This window comes from Entelurus aequoreus, linkage group LG08, assembly GCF_033978785.1.
Source record: "Entelurus aequoreus isolate RoL-2023_Sb linkage group LG08, RoL_Eaeq_v1.1, whole genome shotgun sequence".
NCBI classification, from domain to species: Eukaryota; Metazoa; Chordata; class Actinopteri; order Syngnathiformes; family Syngnathidae; genus Entelurus; species Entelurus aequoreus.
Genome location: NC_084738.1, coordinates 48497956 through 48517231, shown reverse-complemented (window position 1 = coordinate 48517231; position 19276 = coordinate 48497956). Strand labels below are relative to the sequence as shown.

Here is a 19276-nt window from a genome sequence, read left to right as displayed (position 1 = left end):
CGGGGATATCAGCGCAACAGAGTCCAATAAGCACTCCTTAATAAACTCTCCGTCAGAAAACGCCTTACTTTTTCTGGCGATTTTGTGAGAAATGACGAAACTTGTCCTGACAGCTGCATCTCTGGGGGTGTGAAATTTGGCAAAAAGTCCTTGTTAGGTTTGCAGTTTTACCATCAATGCATCAGCCTCCCTTGCGCGCTCTTCATCAGACAGATTCCGGTATTTTTCCTCGTGCTTCGTCGTGTAGTGGCGATTCAAATTATATTCTTTAAACACAGCAACCTGTGTACCACAAATTAAGCACACGGCTTTACCTTTAATTTCTGTAAAGAAATACTTGGCAGTCCATGTCTTGTTGAAAACACGCCATTTGTCATCAACTTTTCTCTTTTTAGTGTCTCGGGGGTAACCGGGCATCACTTGTCGCTGTGCACCCTCACTCACAGGTTACACACGGACATACACCCATAATTAACACTTTTCAAAATAAAAGCAGCACAGTTGTATTGCACACTCGTCATAGATACTTTTTTAAATTTATTTTGTAATTTATGATTAGCCTCACACGGGCCGGATAGGGACGCACAATGGGCCGGATGTGGTCCGCGGGCCGCAGAATGCCCAGGTCTGGCCTAAAGCGTGCATACACTGTGCTTTCACTGCTGTGAAACCCAACACTTGTGGAATTATAACACATTTAATCATCGGTTAGGTGATATATTATACATGTGCAGTGAAGTTTATGTTATCTTTAAAATCAGTTCAAAATAACAGGAAGCCGAGAAAACATCTTGAATGTTTTTTTAAGTGCCCAAAGCACGTGTGCGCTGCTGTAGGAAATAAAACCAACTCTCGTAGAATTACAACACACGTGTACATAATCTTTAACATCAGTGCACCCTAGCAAGGAGCCCAGGGTACATGTTGGGTTTTCTTTTAGGCGCATGGGTGTGTTTCAATGCGTGCACGCCGCACCCTTTAATCCTGCTGCACTAATGAAACCACACTCTCAAGTAAATAACTTCATGATTTGTTGTTAAATAAAGGGTTACAACTTGAGATAATGCTGCACCTTTCTTATTAAACAAAGCAAATAGTATTTCTGTCAAAGTGGTCCTATCAGCCAGAGGTCCGACTAGGATCTTATCCAAAACAGCTGACTGTTTTTGGCGCAGCGGGAGTGTGACATAACAAATGGAGTGTAGCAGCATCAGTGTCTTTCAAAGCCCATTTTGATACGTCTCTAAATCAATGTAGAGTCACAGTCAGAGGTGGGTAGAGTAGCCAGAAATTGTACTCAAGTAAGAGTACAGTTACTTTAGAGATTTATTACTCAAGTAAGAGATTTATTACTCAAGTAAGGAGTAGTCACCCAAATATTTACTTGAGTAAAAGTAAAAAGTATGTTGTGAAAAAACTACTCAAGTACTGAGTAACTGATGAGTAACCTGTTTGTTTAATTATGACGGCAACAAATAATGCACAAAAACATAAAAATAGCAATGAGCAAATTCAGAGCCAGGAATATCTCTTAAGCAACTAAAACAATAATATATATTAATTAATAATACATTAACATAAAAAAATTAAGGCAAATTGAGCCACAATAACTTAACAGCACCATAGGCTCAGTAGGCAGAGATTACAAAGGAAAATAACAAGTTAGCCTTTACACAAACCATAAACTGATAGGTGTGGGCTGCACCTGAGAACACACTGTGCACTTCTGATTGGTGTTTGTATACATGCGTGAGTGTGTGTGCGACTGTGCGTGTCATGAGGCTGCAGTGCGTTAATAAATGTCCCCACACGATGTACATTTGACAGTGATTCATAACAGGGAAGCTAACATCAGCCTACGGTGACAGCCAAAATATCTACTAACGTTACTTACCGCGATGTGCTTCCTCAAATTTGACGTTGAGTTCATGTAAGCTTAAGCTTGTTGTTGTAAAGTTTCAGCGGCGGTCACATGACATGACCGCCTGGCTCTGTTTGATTGGTGAAACGGAGTCAAACGTCACCAGTGACTGCATTTGATTGGTGAAACGGAGTCAAACGTCACCAGTGACTGTATTTGATTGGTGAAACGCAGGCATGCGATAGATCCTACTTTGAAGGTCTGTCTGACAAACCAAAACAAACAAAGCGTGCATTAACAGATCGATAAAAATCAGTAGCGAGTAGCGAGCTGAATGTAGATAAATGAAGCGGAGTAAAAGTAGCGTTTTTTTCTCTATAAATATACTCAAGTAAAAGTAAAAGTATGTTGCATTAAAACTACTCTTAGAAATACAATTTATCCCAAAAGTTACTCAAGTAGATGTAGCGGAGTAAATGTAACTACTACCCACCTTTGGTCACAGAAGCAGTAAATTTACATTTAAAGGAGCCATATGTGATAATTTCATGTGAAGTCATCATTAAATGGCCCTGATATGTCAAAAGGCATAAATGAATCATGTTCCTTTCGAATACCTCTATAACTAATAACAGTAGTTCAGCCGGGATATGCTCATTTCAAGATTAGATTTACAGCCCCGAAATCTTGTTATTGTTTTAATTTCAATGTCCCGCCCTCCACCGTTTGACCAATTAGAAAGTCTGTGAGTGTGTCACATCCAGGTTGCCAGTTACGCACCGCCATTGTCGTCTAGCTACTGCCATTGGTAAAGTTACTAAACATGTCAGACCTAAGGAAATCTAAAAGGCCTCGTTACGATTCTCAACTTATTCATGACAAAGCCAGGAACAAAAGGAGGATTTGTATCGGGGATGCCTTTGAAAGATGGAGATGATTGAAGGCGGAGAAGATTTTTTCATCTGATGCCAAACTTGTTAATTTCCTCCTTGATAGGTAAGTAAGGCATTAACGTTTTCTTATTACTTGTAATAAATGGAAATTAACATTTCGTATGTAAACTATATTGTCCAATACGGTTTATGATCTTGTCTTACCAAGCTAGTACGTTCATGCAACGAATGCTTAGCATGCTAGCCCGGTCAATGACACATCGACATATAGGCTTACGGGGGAAATATATGCCCGTTAGCCTGTATGTTGATGTGTCATCGAACTGACAGGGCAAAATATATTTTCGACAAATAAAACCTATGTGGATATGGGTAGTGTCAGTGGTTATACACTGAGGAAATGGGTTCCAACATTAGCACGGCTGTCATCAAAGCAATGTGAAACGTATGGAGACAGCCAAATCACATGATATTAATAATATAATATATAATATATAAATAATTCCTCATTCGTGTTTTCATATTGTGGACTGTATGTACCAAGTTATATGGCAATCTGAAACGTTTGAAACGGTAGCCAATAGGCATACCTTGGTAAAATGTCTCCTCTTTAGTATTGGGCGTACATTAGGCTGCTAAGCATGCTCTACTTATTTTCACCAGTGTAACCATTGCTCGCGTTGGTTGTAGTTTGTTTTTGTGTTCTTTAGTTCTGATAGTACTGACAATAACCCTATGATTGCCATTTGTTGTGATATTGTACACAGGCGTGACATACTTCTTCCTGAAAATAGCCTAATTTCTGTGTAAAATGTGTTGGTTGGAGATTGTTATTGACAAAACGCTTGTCTACTCAACTATTATGGTCCCAGCACCTCAACCCCCAGTAAGAGGCAGTGGAAGTTTGAAGTTCCTTAGAGTAGCCTAGTCGATCGAGCTGGATTTGGCTGTGTATCTGGCAACCTCAGTCAGGGAGAGGGGGAGGGGACTATAGACTTTTGACAGTGATTGCAGTACCATTTCTGTCCAGATTATTCCATATGGCTCCTTTAAAAATACAATGCAACCTCTTCATGAGCTTAAAGCCAGCAGTGTTGTTTACTATTGCGCTATGGAAATGACAGCACACAACTGTGACATTAGCAGATGAGGACAAGCCATGACTCTCCATTTAAGCCGTCTACATGCACACCCTGAAGACAGAGTTTTGAGCTCTTCACCCTGGCTGGCGTTTTCAAAAGTGTGCGTTTCTAAGGACAAAAGTATACGTTTGCGTGTAGACAAGATGCCAAAACACATAAAAAAGTATGCATTCTTAAAGTATCTGTGTTCATGTAGACAGGGCCTTAGGCAGAGCCTGTGCAGCATGTAAAGCAACTACACCTGCCATTCACCTCAAGAGAGCATGCTACATGGTATGAAAACATGGAGGCATTGCTGACTATCACCAGCAACGCCGTGGTTGAAGAGACGGCAGGGATCATCTGTGAAGATGTCTATGGATGTTCTCATTCATTCAGATAATTGTATTCTCAAAGTATTTAACTGTACTGTTTAGATTGTCAGTTGCGATCGATAAAATGCCCTGGAAATCATCTGGGAAGGCTTCAGCAACTTCGGTAGTTGGCTTGGGCAGGTATTCAACTACCTGTGATTGTATCTCCTGATGGCTGCAGGGAATGTGACGTTGCTGATACGTCCTGATCAAAGATGCCAACATTCATTGTTATGGAAGGCCGAGTATGAGATCCTAACCCTTCTCATGGAGGAGGCCCCTGCATCTTCTTAAGATTGGTTACGACAAAGAGAAGTGCAACTTCACACTGATGTGCACTTCCCCCTTTTCTCTGTTGAGACGCGACATCACGGTGACATACTTCTTGAACATTGACTTTCAATTCCTCTTCTCATGCTCTTAAGAGCTGCTATAAAGTACGATAACAGCATTTACAATTTTCAATTGGGAGAGTTTTTAATAATCAGCAATTATATGGGTCCTGTTTTACTGCAGTAGCTCCTAGCCTATATATCAATCTGTTGTGCAACTCCCCAACTTTTGTATAAAGAATTATCGGTTTGTTGATTTGTCTTTGCTTGTGATGTACCTACTAGTTGGCCAGATCAACCTAGGGAAAAGGGGGTGGGGACTGTGGAGAAGTTTAACCTTTGCAGACCCCTCCAGGGCCTACATTGGTACAATTGGAACAGAGTAGATACTTAGAAAAAAGGGGTTAGGAAAAATGACCTTCTAACTATGGAGTTAGCATCTCTAGAATCCAAGACAGCAGCACTGAGAGAGAAACAGTCCGCAATTTTCCTCTCCCCATCATTCCAAAAACATATTCCCTTTGCTACAGATTCAAACTCCCAGTAAACCATTTTTTTAACATCCACTATCAGTGTTTTAGTTGCCTTGAATTTTTGCCCTTTTTGAATTTTTTTAGCATTTGACCATGGTCAATGTTTTGAGGGTTTTGCATTTTTACAATTGGGGGTTGACGTACAGATGGAAGGAAGTGAGAGACCAGGCGAGTCTCGTTGACACCAGCTCAAGTGTGGGCTCCGACGTCTGTAAAACCGAGAGCTGGCCCTGGGGTTTTCTTGGGATCTAACACTTTGTTTACATATTTCACCAGGAAGACCAAGAGCCTGATTTACTAGAGATCCAAATACCACTCGCTAAACGGCTTGTGCAATCCATAAAATAACGTGACCTATTAGTGGGCATGCTGTGTGCGATCCACTAACATTGCATGTGCAATTGAAAAGTGGTGCAGACCACCTTATTTACATGAGGATTGTGCGTGTACTATACGGGGCATCACCAGAGACACTTTCATTTACTGTACATCCATATTATCATGCTCCTACATGTAGCAGTATTCTATGTTGTCAAACAAGCAGGAGACATCTACCATTTTTTATGGGCATTTTAGAAGCAGTCGTGCAGTGCATCTACATTGACACCACATAAAACCCATCTCATTCACCCTAAGTCAGTAATCTTTTATGAACACATGATAATAAATTATAAAATATGGTTTTATAGCATACAATAATATGAGAGGTACATTTAGGGCTTACACCTGGAGAATGCATTTAGCATTTGGCTTGTTAGCTTCAGTTGCTACTAAACTGGCAAATTTAGTAGCAATGTTCCTTTTTTACTGCTGAAGGTGCATTGAAGGGCTGCACTACTGTGCTCAAGATGCAAAAAATGTATACTTCAAGAAGTTTTTATCATATAGGATATATATTAATAACATATATTCTATTTGAAAAATACCAAAAAACCTACTCAGTGGCCTAGTGGGTAGAGTGTCCACCCTGAGATCGGTAGGTTGTGAGTTCAAACCCCGGCCGAGTCATACCAAAGACTATAAAAATGGGACCCATTCTCCCGGCTTGGCACTCAGCATCAAGGGTTGGAATTGGGGGTTAAATCACCAAAAATGATTCCCGGGCGCGGCCACCGCTGCTGCCCACTGCTTCCCTCACCTCCCAGGGGGTGAACAAGGGGATGGGTCAAATGCAGAGGACAAATTTCACCACAATGTGTGTGTGACAATCATTGGTACTTTATTAACTTAACTTAAACACATCAATTTAATTTGTTGTAATCAGCCCCTTATGTTATCCAGCAGCTATGAAATTATAAAAGGATGTTGCTGAATAGACAATGTGTCTAATGGTTTTTACTACTGACCATCCAAATATGTTGAAATTTACACGTAGGGACTATTCTTTGTCCATCGTGTCTTTGTAGCGCGAGAACTCCTCTCTCACAGCCGTGTGTGGAACTGTCAATTTGCGTGTCCTTTTCAAACGTGCTAAATAAAACGCAAAGTAGTGTTCCCAAGATGGTGTTGTGTTGATAAATCACATTCATCTCCCAGTATTGTGGGCGTTTTGATGATCAGCATATATTCTGCATATTAATGAAGACAGAGATGCAAAATGGATTACACGCCTTATTCTGCTCAGCTTTGCGTATGTTATCAAGTTTGCACATGTTTTAGTACGCGCAAAGCTTTAGTAAATCAGGCCCCAAGTGTTCCTAAAGACTTTAACGACAGAAGAGGGTTTTAAAGCTGTGCCTTCTCCTTGGCACAATTGCGGACAATGACTTCTGCTAGCCAAAGACTGGTCTTCACTGTGACGCCATTAACACTTTCTGTTACTCATCTAATGTACCGTGTGGGGAATGGGCACCACTATCAAAACACAAGTTCCGTGCCCAAACATCTGGTTACAAATAACCTCATGTAATTCAATCACAATATAATAGCAGTCATTTTTGCTGTTTTAATGATATATGTCATTGTAAAGTTGTTTTTTTATTGCACTAAAAAGTGAACTACACAGCAGTCATCAAACAGTAACAAAACAGTCTTGACAACACTTACTGACTGCAGGTGCAATGCCTCCCACGCTGCCTGGTCCAGGTATATTTCCTGCCACTGCCGCCGCCTGAGCAGCGGCAGCCGCCTGCGCAGTCGCTGCCTGCTGCTGCATCTGTCTGTGGCACTGCCGCAGGTCAAACACCTAAGCACAGCACAAACATCTTACATTATGACCATACACTCAACACATTTGGAAATACTTTACAGAAGCTCTTCGCATTTTTGGGATTGAGCATTCGTGATCCCGCAAATGTACATGTTTTTGGTAAAAAAAATTATCTTGCAATTATTTTTCTACAATAAAAAAAAAGAAGTTTTTTTCCACATAAAACCCATCTCATTCACCCTAAGTCAGTAATAATTTATAAACACATGATAATAAATTATAAAATGTGGTTTTATAACATACAATAATATGAGAGGTACATTTAGGGCTTATACCTGGAGAATGCATTTAGCATTTGGCTTGTTAGCTTCAGTTGCTATTAAACTGGCAAATCAAGAGATATAGAGTTCTAGAAAGGACTCTAATATACTAATTTCAACAATTTTATTGCAAATGATAATCCGTAACAGGAGAACATTTTTATTAAGCAGATTTTTTGATAACCAAAGAACGCACATTACTGTACACCAGTGGTTCTCAAACTTTTTTTCAGCAAGTACCTCCTCAGAAAAAACTTGGCTCTCCAAGTACGACCATAATGACCAACATTAAAGTACAGTGGCATAGCAGTCCTAAGTTTTCATTAGGGGCGGCATGGCGTAGTGGGTAGAACGGCCGTGCCAGAAACCTGAGGGTTGCAGGTTCGATCCCCGCCTCTTACCATCCAAAATCGCTGCCGTTGTGTCCTTGGGCAGGACACTTCACCCTTGCCCCCGGTGCCGCTCACACCGGAGAATGAATGATGAGTGAATGAGTTGTAAAAATGAATGATGGGTTCTCACTTCTCTGTGAAGCGCTTTGAGTGTCTAGAAAAGCGCTATATAAATCTAATCCATTATTATTATTATTATTATTAAAAACAAAGCAGAGGGTTTTATTCAACATGTATATTTAATATTATTGGCCACTGTAACATGACAAACTGTTGGAACAGTAACACTGTGTTTAAATATTTAATTAAGTGATTCTTTGGCAAACCACTAGATGGAGCCCACGTACCACAGTTTGAGAATGACTGCTGTACGCAATTAAAAAGGCAGATATATTCATACAATAACATTTTAAAAAAATTATTGTATTCATATCATGTTGCAAATATATATATATTCATTTTTTATTTTCCTGAGGGAACTCTCCAGAAGGAATCAATAAAGTACTATCTATCTATCTATCTATCTATCTATCTATCTATCTATCTATCTATCTATCTATCTATCTATCTATCTATCTATCTATCTATCTATCTATCTATATATCTATCTCTTACAGTGGTTATCAATTGGATAGTTCAAATCCAAATACTATTGGTAATCAGATAATAATTAGCTATTGATCTGTACAAACCACAGAATGAGTTGCTGGCACCAGTATCTGCGTACAATCAGCTGATTATCAAAATAGATTACAACAACTTCAAACACTTTCTAAGTTAAGTTAATTCATTTAATATATAACAACTGTGATTCTTAAAACAGAAACAAAAAGTGCTAGAATGTGCATTGTTATACTGATACTGAACTATCTGCCTCTCACGCTGCACCCTGACACTTGCCCGCCCCACAGTTTACTTACTGGTATATTGTATGCAAGGAATACTGTATGTCCAGACTTTAGGTAAACATACTTTGTGGCCACAGCTACCAGATGTCTATGAAAAACAGTCATGTGCTGCAACGCATGACTTTTGATGCAACAAATAAGAAATCTTATAATACAATGACCTGTAATGACGATAGTAGCACATGTGCTGCCCTAGATATTTGTGGCGTTACATATCAGAGTATCACATAGTGTGTGACAAAAAGTATGTTGTTAACAAAGGAGAAGGAAACAAATGTGTGCATAAAACTGTATCTCAGTGCACATGTTGAATTCCAACCTTGATGTAGGCTCCAGGATAGATCTTGTGCACGGCATCACCTGGTGCCCGGCCTGCTTCTCTATCAAGATAGTAGCTCTGTACGAACACAGCGTGGTCACTCATACACCGCATCCACACATCGCCTTCGCCACGACACTCCAGCTGCACCCCTTTACCGATGTGTAACCTGTAACAAGCAGGAAGGAAAACAATGTGTTAAGCTAAAGAGAACATTAATTTAATCAACAAACCATCCTGATAATAAAAAGCACCAAACATTTTTAATTATGCACACACCGGGCTCTCTCACTGGCATCTGTGCGATGAACGTTACTCAGCTGGCCTAGGCAGAAGCGGTCGCCTCCCGATGGATCCACATAACCATCTACCGTGACAACAGGGCAGCTGGACGGCACCTTGAACATCTCACCCACCTGAACGTCCATTTCAAAGTAGGAGATGGAACACCAAAACTCTGGTCCTGCACAGACATTAAAACAAGCAGTGAAAGAAACAATTATGTCACTGGCTGCTAATGATAGAATAGGGTAGTACTTAAAGAGTAAAATAAAATGACATTTTCAGCACAGACCCGTTCAAGAGCGGACATACACTGTAGGGTAGACAGTACAGGAATGCTAATGGGTTGCCACTAGGGTGGCGCACCGTAAAAGGTGGAAAAAAGTGCACGCGGGGGAGGAGAATGAGTGAAAATAAAAAGTCAAATCAAGACTAGGCTCCTATCGGTGCAGAGAGCTCAGTTTGGGGCCAGGAAAAAAATGCTTGATAGCCGCATTAAGCACCTGTACACATGTTACAACACTGAAACCACAAGACTTGCAGCTGGACAATGATATGGAGCTATCAATCCGTCAAATCTTTCCGTGAACGGGCCAGGTGAGGTTTCCCGTGTTGAGTCAAATTAAGCCGCAGGCTCCACCCCTGAATCATAATGCCAGGAACATGAACTTAGTCATTGAGTTTTGTGAAAAGTTTCCTAAGGACCTGGGATATCACGTGCAGCAGCTGGTTATAAAGCCTGGTTTAGTCTTACCAGATGTAGTGAAAACTACATCAGGGGTCCCCAACCTTTTTTCCACCAGGGACCGGTTTAATGTATGTATTATTTTCATGAGCCAGCCATGAGTGTGGCAGAAAATAACAGCAAAAAAATTAGCATGAAAAATCAACTCACAAGAGACGGTCCCTGGCACGTTGATGGCATATACTATATAGCAGTGTTTCTTAACCATGCCGTTGGGCTGCGAGCGCCCCTTAGAATGTAATACATCTGTTTTTCAGCTGTGGTCTGTATAGGCCGCGGCGGTACTTAGTTGTAATGACAATATGAAACAAACAGAAGAAGTCTGGCACAAATGTCATAGAGAAATTTTGAATATGATCAAAATCAAGACTAAGATTACTCATTCAGTGTTAATATTGGAGTGGTAGCTAAAAGGTTGGGCACGGAGGTCAAAAAAGTTCTGGCACATTAACATTTTATATGTTCATTAATGTGCATTGTCCAATGTTCTACAAACCCCGTTTCCATATGAGTTGGGAAATTGTGTTAGATGTAAATAGAAACGGAATACAATGATTTGCAAATCCTTTTAAACCCATATTCAATTGAATGCACTACAAAGACAAGATATTTGCTGTTCAAACTCATAAACTTTATTTTTTTTTTGCAAATAATAATTAACTTAGAATTTCATGGCTGCAACACGTGCCAAAGTAGTTGGGAAAGGGCATGTTCACCACTGTGTTACATGGCCTTTCCTTTTAACAACACTCAGTAAACGTTTGGGAACTGAGGAGACACATTTTTTAAACTTCTCAGGTGGAATTCTTTCCCATTCTTGCTTGATGTACAGCTTAAGTTGTTCAACAGTCCGGGGGTCTCCGTTGTGGTATTTTAGGCTTCATAATGCGCCACACATTTTCAATGGGAGACAGGTCTGGACTACAGGCAGGCCAGTCTAGTACCAGCACTCTTTTACTATGAAGCCACGTTGATGTAACACGTGGCTTGGCATTGTCTTGCTGAAATAAGCAGGGGCGTCCATGGTAACGTTGCTTGGATGGCAACATATGTTGCTCCAAAACCTGTATGTACCTTTCAGCATTAATGGCGCCTTCACAGATGTGTAAGTTACCCATGTCTTGGGCACTAATACACCCCCATACCATCACAGATTCTGGCTTTTCAACTTTGCGCCTATAACAATCCGGATGGTTCTTTTCCTCTTTGGTCCGGAGGACACGACGTCCACAGTTTCGAAAAACAATTTGAAATGTGGACTAGTCAGACCACAGAACACTTTTCTACTTTGTATCAGTCCATCTTAGATGAGCTCAGGCCCAGCGAAGCCAATGGCGTTTCTGGGTGTTGTTGATAAACGGTTTTTGCTTTGCATAGGAGAGTTTTAACTTGCACTTACAGATGTAGCGACCAACTGTAGTTACTGACAGTGGGTTTCTGAAGTGTTCCTGAGCCCATGTGGTGATATCCTTTACACACTGATGTCGCTTGTTGATGCAGTACAGCCTGAGGGATCGAAGGTCATGGGCTTAGCTGCTTACGTGCAGTGATTTCTCAAGATTCTCTGAACCCTTTGATGATATTACGGACCGTAGATGGTGAAATCCCTAAATTCCTTGCAATAGCTGGTCGAGAAAGGTTTTTCTTAAACTGTTCAACAAATTGCTCACGCATTTGTTGACAAAGTGGTGACCCTCACCCCATCCTTGTTAGTGAATGACTGAGCATTTCATGGAATCTACTTTTATACCCAATCATGGCACCCACCTGTTCCCAATTTGCCTGTTCACCTGTGGGATGTTTCAAATAAGTGTTTGATGAGCATTCCTCAACTTTATCAGTATTTCTTGCCACCTTTCCCAACTTCTTTGTCAAGTGTTGCTGGCATCAAATTCTAAAGTTAATGATTATTTGCAAAAAAAAAAATGTTTATCAGTTTGAACATCAAATATGTTGTCTTTGTAGCATATTCAACTGAATATGGGTTGAAAATTATTTGCAAATCATTGCATTCCGTTTATATTTACATCTAACACAATTTCCCAACTCATATGTAAACGGGGTTTGTATTACAAATGGTGACTTCTTATCAGAAGTTGTAATATACATCTATTAACAAGCTTTTGCGGTATTTAGTGGGACAGGCGACAGTTAAGTTGGAGCAAATGCGGTAGTTTATAAATTACTTAATGTTTCTGTGCGACAAATGCGTCACGGACCGGAGGTTGGGGACAACTTGACTACATCACACTTGCCACCTGCGCCCTGAAGAGATGGCAAGTACAGCTTGGCTTACCAGCCAACAAACTCTACAATAGCTGCCTGGTCCGGTGGAATTCCACAGTCCTCATGCTCCAGCGCGGTAGATATCGGATCATGAAACCAAGCTTCCAGAAATCACTCGCCATGAAAGCGTCACAGTGGTAACTGGTGGAACAGCTTGAAAGCTAGACTCCAGCAGGATTTTAAACCATATTTGAGCCGCACTTTCGAAGTGGAAGGAGAGCTAAAAATGATTGCACTGCAAACGAAGAGATCCGTGAGTATTTGCAAACACCGCAAATTCCCAGCATGCAAAACCCGCTGAAGTGGTGGGCACAGAATGAAGGCAGATTCCCACTTTCGCCTTTCCAGTGTTAAAGCGAACCACAGCCACAAATGCAGATCAAAACAGTCTGTCAACACGTTAACACATTCACTTACCATCATGCACATTTTGCCCGAACTGAAGCTTAGGAAGCTTTATAAAGCCTCTCCATTAGTGTCAGCACTCACTTTCATGGAGCCCAAAAATTACTATGAATTTTTTAATTGACAGGATGTTATAAAATGCACACACAAACGTCTGCTGCTGCATGAAATGAAACAACACTTGTAAGTCAATAACTTCATGTTCTTTTGTTAAATAAGGTCTAAAAACATGAAATAATGTTGCACACTTTTTATGACACAGATCAAATGGATTTACACGCTGAAGACTAAATTTTTAAAACGCTTCACCCTGGCTGGCGTTTTCAAAAATCTCAGTTTTTAAAGAATACATGTATACTTGAAATTCCAGACTATAATCCGCTACTTTTTTCCTATGCTTTGTACCCTGCAGCTTATAAAACGGTGCGGCTAATTTATTGATTATTTTCCGCAGACGGCCATAATGCAACTAGTTTTCATTAAAAACATGCAAAGACACTAGACTTGTGCTTTATATTTTGTGCTATGGCGCCATCTTTTGGAGGAGTTCGCTCACTGCAAGTGCTGCTGGGTGAATGCCTACAGCAGGGGTGCCCACACATTTTTCCAAATGACCAAGTCGAGGTGATCTACTTCATCTTCGCGCGCACACGCACACACACGAAACAGACATTTTTTTGATAACATGTTAAAGGTGTTTAATAAAAATACAAGCATGTTTAACACAAACAGAGTCAAGTGATGAAGGTGACGTAATATTGAATATTGATGATCGCTAAGTTTTAGGTCTATTTTTTATGGCCTAGCTGGCAATCGACTGACACACCCTCCGCGATCGACCGGTAGCTCGCGATCGACCGGTAGCTCTCGGTCGACGTAATGGGCACCCCTGGCCTACAGTGTTTTCTGATGTTTCAAGCTTTGAACCAGAAGTACAAGTGTTGTCAATCATTTAATCGACCATAGTGTTTCTTAATTAATCACTCCAAGCAACGTTTGTAAGTTTTACAATATAACTAAAACAACTCTTACTTAATAAACTGTCTCATGTGTGTTGTCTGTAGGAGTGTTTTTATGCATATTTGTAAAGGCTATCCTTATGTAATAAATCTAGCGTCGTTAGCATTAGCTAATATGCTAACACGTTTACGAGTGTCTGTGTTAGTACTATTATCTTACAATGGCATTCTGTTTGTTGTTGTGTTTTATCATTATCCTGCCTTCTCCCTTGTTGCGATGTCTGCACCTTCGTACGCGGCGAGGGGCGGACCCTGAGGCACACCTGCTACTAATTAGCTCGCTAGTATTTAGGCTAGTCACTGACAGCTTGGCCTTGCCGGTTATTGTCCCCTGAATTCCTCATGCTCACGCGCCTGCTTCACCTTGCCAGTCCTGGTACGTTGTCGCTCCTTAGTCCTGAAATCCCTAACCTCTTTGTGTTTGCTTCCTAGCCTCCCTAAGGTAAAGAAGATTATTTGTAGGACTTTTTGCTGTGCTCAGTGCGCCTTGGCCGTTTCCCCTGCCGACCACTGAGGAACCTGTTTTTGTCTGTGTTACATGGTGTGCGCTTCTGACCCATCGCCTTTTATTATCCCTTTTTTGACTAATTAAATGTCTTCCTTTTTGTAATTCAACCTTGCCTCCCGTCTCTGTATCCTGGGGTCAACACCTTGACCAAGACCCTAACATTTGTATTGTTCAAGATTCACAAATTCCTCAAAATTCACCAAGACGTCACCATGGAGTTATTGGATCTGTTTAGCTGATTGGAGAGCTAGCTTACGCAGCTAGTGGGTCTACGACGATAAATGTTGTTTTGTTTAATCAGCCGTTTTTACTGCCGTGTTAAAGACACTGTTTGGAAACAATTAAGGTAAGTAAATACATGTACAAACTCTTCCTGTGTAAATATTGTGAATGATTTGAGAACAGGAAGTGAACAAAAGTGTTAGCAATTGTTATGTAATGGAAAAGGGGTAGGATAAAATAAACTCCTACTCCTTTTCGAACATGTTGAAAAGAGAAACTGGAAATTGTGATGTATGATGTTGTAATCGTATGCATGTTCGAAATAAACTCAAACTATAGCCATAAATACATCATTTGACAACATATACTGTATATCTGCGGCTTATAGAAAACCGGGGCTTTTTTCATGCGTTTTGGCGTGAGCTTACACGCAGTTTTGAATGTCTCAGACAGCTGTGTTTTGTATTATGCTGTGTAGTGGACGTACTTATGTGGCCATCTGGTCGTCCAGCCTTATTCTCACTGTGCTAAGACTGTTGCATGCAGCGTCCCATGTCATTTCTACTCATCTCACGCAATCCAGCCTGCTCTAATGTCTATGAAATAAATACTTCCGTGTTTATTTGTCCACAACATTTTACACGGGACTATTTTGTCAACATGCACCAGTACATGCAAAAGATGGAAACCACAAGAGAAGTTAGTATAAAGTATCATTTTTATTTATTTGTTGCATGCGCACAATAATGCCGACGACTGGCGACATTCAGTGTAATAAAAGCTGGTAAATGCAGCTTTTTATTTATGCGGCGTTGCACGCCATGTTGTAATGGGTATTCTATACACTGTTTATGAAGTTTACTTTCAACCATATCTGTAAGAGGTTTATTTAAGAGTGTGCATCTTCAAAAGATTGATTCTGATACTTTTGGAGAGGATGGGGCGTAAAGGGGTTCATTTGCAATCTAAAGAAAACGCCTCCACAATCGAACCGATTGCATAGAGACTCAGAAATTGGGTTATAAATGAGAATGTGGAGCTAGATTTATACAAAGCATATCCAATTATACATATTATCAAGACCACACAGAATTGTGTTAAATGTAGATTAGAATCAACATTGATCCCCTTTAAGTATCCGTGTCCGTGTGGACATGGCTTAAGTTGGGCAAACATTACATGGTTGTCCCAGCCACAAGCACTAGCCTCCCTTGTTGTTCACAGCATTTTCTTTTGCACTCATGTGAGGAAAAAGTGTATGTTCTTGTTAGGTTAAACATAGCATGAAAATAACAATTAAGTTGATGTTAAAGCTCATTCACAGCTTGTTGGGGATATACCTGCTGTTTGATTTGTCTGTTGTCAGTGAATACAGATCGCTGCGAAGCATTCCATCTGTCATGATCTGTTTCTGGTTGTCCTCTGTTTTGTTCCCCGTGTGTCGTGTTGCACCTGTATCATGCCCTGACCCTAGTTTCCTCCAATCAGCTTTCTCCTTCCTCTTGCGTCTAGTACAGGTGTATTCAGTGGTCTAGTAAGACTGCGTATTTAGTTTTCAGTTTGCTGTCTAGTCTTTGTACGGTCGTCATATGTCCTTTGTAGTGAGTTCCTCTCCAAGCTCATGCTCTTAGCGGTTCTCTTAGTTTTTTGTGCTTTTGTCAGTTAGACTTTCAAATATGTTTTGTATGATGTGATCCTGACTTTTTTGAGCTGCAGTCCACTGTTGCTTCTACCTTGATCCCTGCAATTGGTTCTTTCTCACCTTGCTGCTACATTTTCTAGCGTGACACCCTCGTCCTGTTTTTATCTATGACGGGGAAAAATATGGATGATTTCATCAGCGACTCGTCTACTTCAATTTGAATTTCATCACATTAGGAGTCGACGTTAAAAAATCTGAAGTCATTCAACTCCTAACACCAGTGCTCCCAAGTAGGTCTGCAGCGATTAGTCCACGTAGAAAAAACTATAATAAAATTTGTCACCGATTAAATAATTTGTCGATAATAGTCGGTGACGTCATCACTGGTGTTTTGGTGACTGGCCAACAGCAAGTTGGGAAAAATGGCTGAGGCCATTGTAACAACAGTCAGTGAAAGCATTGACAATATGGGAACATTTCCTCGTAAACACGTCAAAGACATTAGTAACTTGCTCAATTTGCAAAGCGAACCTTGCTTTTCATGTCACTATGTCTGTGATGGGACCATTTTAAAGCAGAGGCATGTCGACAGCACAGGGGTTAGCTTGTAAGCTATCTAGCTAACAATGGAAAAGAGTTGTGTGGAAAATATATTTAACTATCATTTTAGCCAAACTCCGCCAGCTAAACTTTGTATTGTGTGCAGCTTTCTAAACAGATCATCATCATCATAAAATATTTTCTATCAAAGCTATCAAGCTTTTTAGTGTTTGATGCTTTTATTGGGCCCTGCGAGGAGGTGGCCACTTGTCCAAGATGTACCCCCCCTACCGCCCGAATGCAGCTGAGATAGGGTCCAGCACCCACCGCGACCCCAAAAGGGACAAGCGGTAGAAAATGGATGGATGGATGTTTTTATTGCTGCTATTTTGAATGTCCTTTGTTGACATAGAAATTGATACTTTGTTTTTATCAGCACTTTGCTTGTCCTTGCTTTTAAAGGGTCAAACGTTTAATAGATATTATTACTTTTATAGTGGCCTAATGAGCTGCACAGTTAATCAATAAATATTTTTCTACCAAGTCATTATCTTTTTGTCTTAGCACATGCAGAATAAAACTTCGAACTGAATTTTAAAGCCGGTGGCAAAAATGGAGCCAGTGAATAAGTGTAGACTTTATGAATCCGATCTGAGATGTGCACATACCTGGTGAGCAACCACAAGAAACGTCTTTAAGAAACCATTTGCTTACGGATCTAATATTAAATTAAATATCAGTCAATAAAATACAAATAATTTTGATTTAAAACCAAACATACAACATCAGCAGGGGCTCAAGTAATGATTTCTTCCACTGTAGTGTTCCCACTTTACAGGTCATTTACTGCGGTCTCTGCATCGCAGATTTCAAAATACTATTGAGTATCATTGACTACACCATTGAGTACATTGAGCTTTGAGTACCCATTTAATGTTATTTTTATTTCATGTTAAAATAATGTAGCTTTTAGAGTGTAGGCGTAGCCTGTAAGTGCTTTAAGATTAGTAAAAGCTGTGTGGAGGGCTTATAATGCATATGATATTCGAATCTTTAAAAAAATAGTGTACCTACTTCACGGAAATTCACTTTCACAGGGGGGTTTGTATCGTAACCCTTGCGATGGAACACTGTACATACAGTTATCAATGACAAGGAAGGTGTAACTTTTACGCTTTACAATAGTGGCGGTGGATGTCTCTAACCTGGATGATTGGATACAGACGGGGGGAAAGAGGTTGAGCCGTGATGCTGAGACCCTGTAAATGAGAAAATATTAGAAGCAGTGTAAGGAAAATAATGCAAAGTAGTGCTGACTATGATGGTGGTGGACATATAGTTTGAGAGGCATGCTGTTACATTACCAATGCAAAGAGTAAGATTCTATTGTCAATAAATTACATTAGTGACAGATATTAGTGACCGTATCAATATACATACCTATAGAAAAAAATGGAGGCTACACTACGTACTACACTATTATTTGATCAATTATACAAAGTTGGGACAACAAGGTCATTTAAGAATGGAGATGTTTTCAAAGTAAAGGTTAGACTTAGACTTAGACTTGGACAAACTTTAATGATCCACAAGGGAAATTGTCAGGCACAACTCACAATGTTGGTTTGGATGGTGAAGGGGAGTTTGCTGATGACCACGACCATTCTGCAGGGGTCCAATTGGAGTGTAGGCGGCTGTGCTGCTGCCTGTCCACACTGCTGCATTGCAGAAAAGCGAACGTGACATATTCAGTGTTTTGTTCCTACGGTAATTCCCCAAGCCAAACATGCCACACCCAGTACTTCCCAAAGATTACTTTATTTCTGACAGATCGCCACAGACAAATTTGTACCGCCACTTGGTGACGTCAGCGAATATCTACATATAGGGTGGAGGTTTACTCGAAGAACTTTTCACGAGTCCGCCATTGTACTCCCACGTTGTAATCAATAAGTTCCTATTGTCAGGTTTGTCACTGACAGTTTAGTTATGTTTTGGTTTTCCCTCTGTCTTTATTTCCTGTAAGCGCTCTTATTTTGGTTCAGTTTCCTGCTAGTCTCCCTGAGCGCTGTTCCCCTCAGCTGCGGCTGATTGGCACCTGGCCACACCTGGTGTCAATCAGCCAGCTGCTATTTAGACCTGCGTTGACCTCCAGTCAGTGTGATTGTCATCACTTCCTGTCGTGCTAATACTCGTCAATGTCGTTATTTGCGGTAAGCTGTTCCTGTTGGCTGGTTCCTATAGCTATTTACTAGTGATGGGTTGATGAGGCGTCATGAAGCGTTTCGACACATTGCAAAACTGTATTGATACTGTGTCACTAAATACTGACATCTGCTGGACATTAAAAATCCCTACAGGCAACCTATGGACCGACTCAACTGACACTGATTTTATGACCTAGTATATACAATAATATAAACCA

The 19276-nt window shown here is 40.5% G+C and overlaps 1 protein-coding gene across 5 annotated transcripts in view; it reads right to left on the bottom strand.

Moving 5' to 3' along the window:
- Window positions 1-19276, bottom strand: part of smad10a (SMAD family member 10a) — an 84369-nt gene that overhangs the window by 10314 nt on the left and 54779 nt on the right. For all 5 annotated transcript variants that reach the window (XM_062056700.1, XM_062056697.1, XM_062056699.1 and 2 more), the window contains 5 exons: window positions 18468-18569; window positions 18057-18110; window positions 9482-9665; window positions 9203-9371; window positions 7161-7299 (listed from right to left, as the gene is read on the bottom strand). In XM_062056700.1, the coding sequence (XP_061912684.1) occupies window positions 7161-7299; window positions 9203-9371; window positions 9482-9665; window positions 18057-18110; window positions 18468-18569 (648 nt within the window). The remainder of the gene's footprint in view (window positions 1-7160; window positions 7300-9202; window positions 9372-9481; window positions 9666-18056; window positions 18111-18467; window positions 18570-19276) is intronic.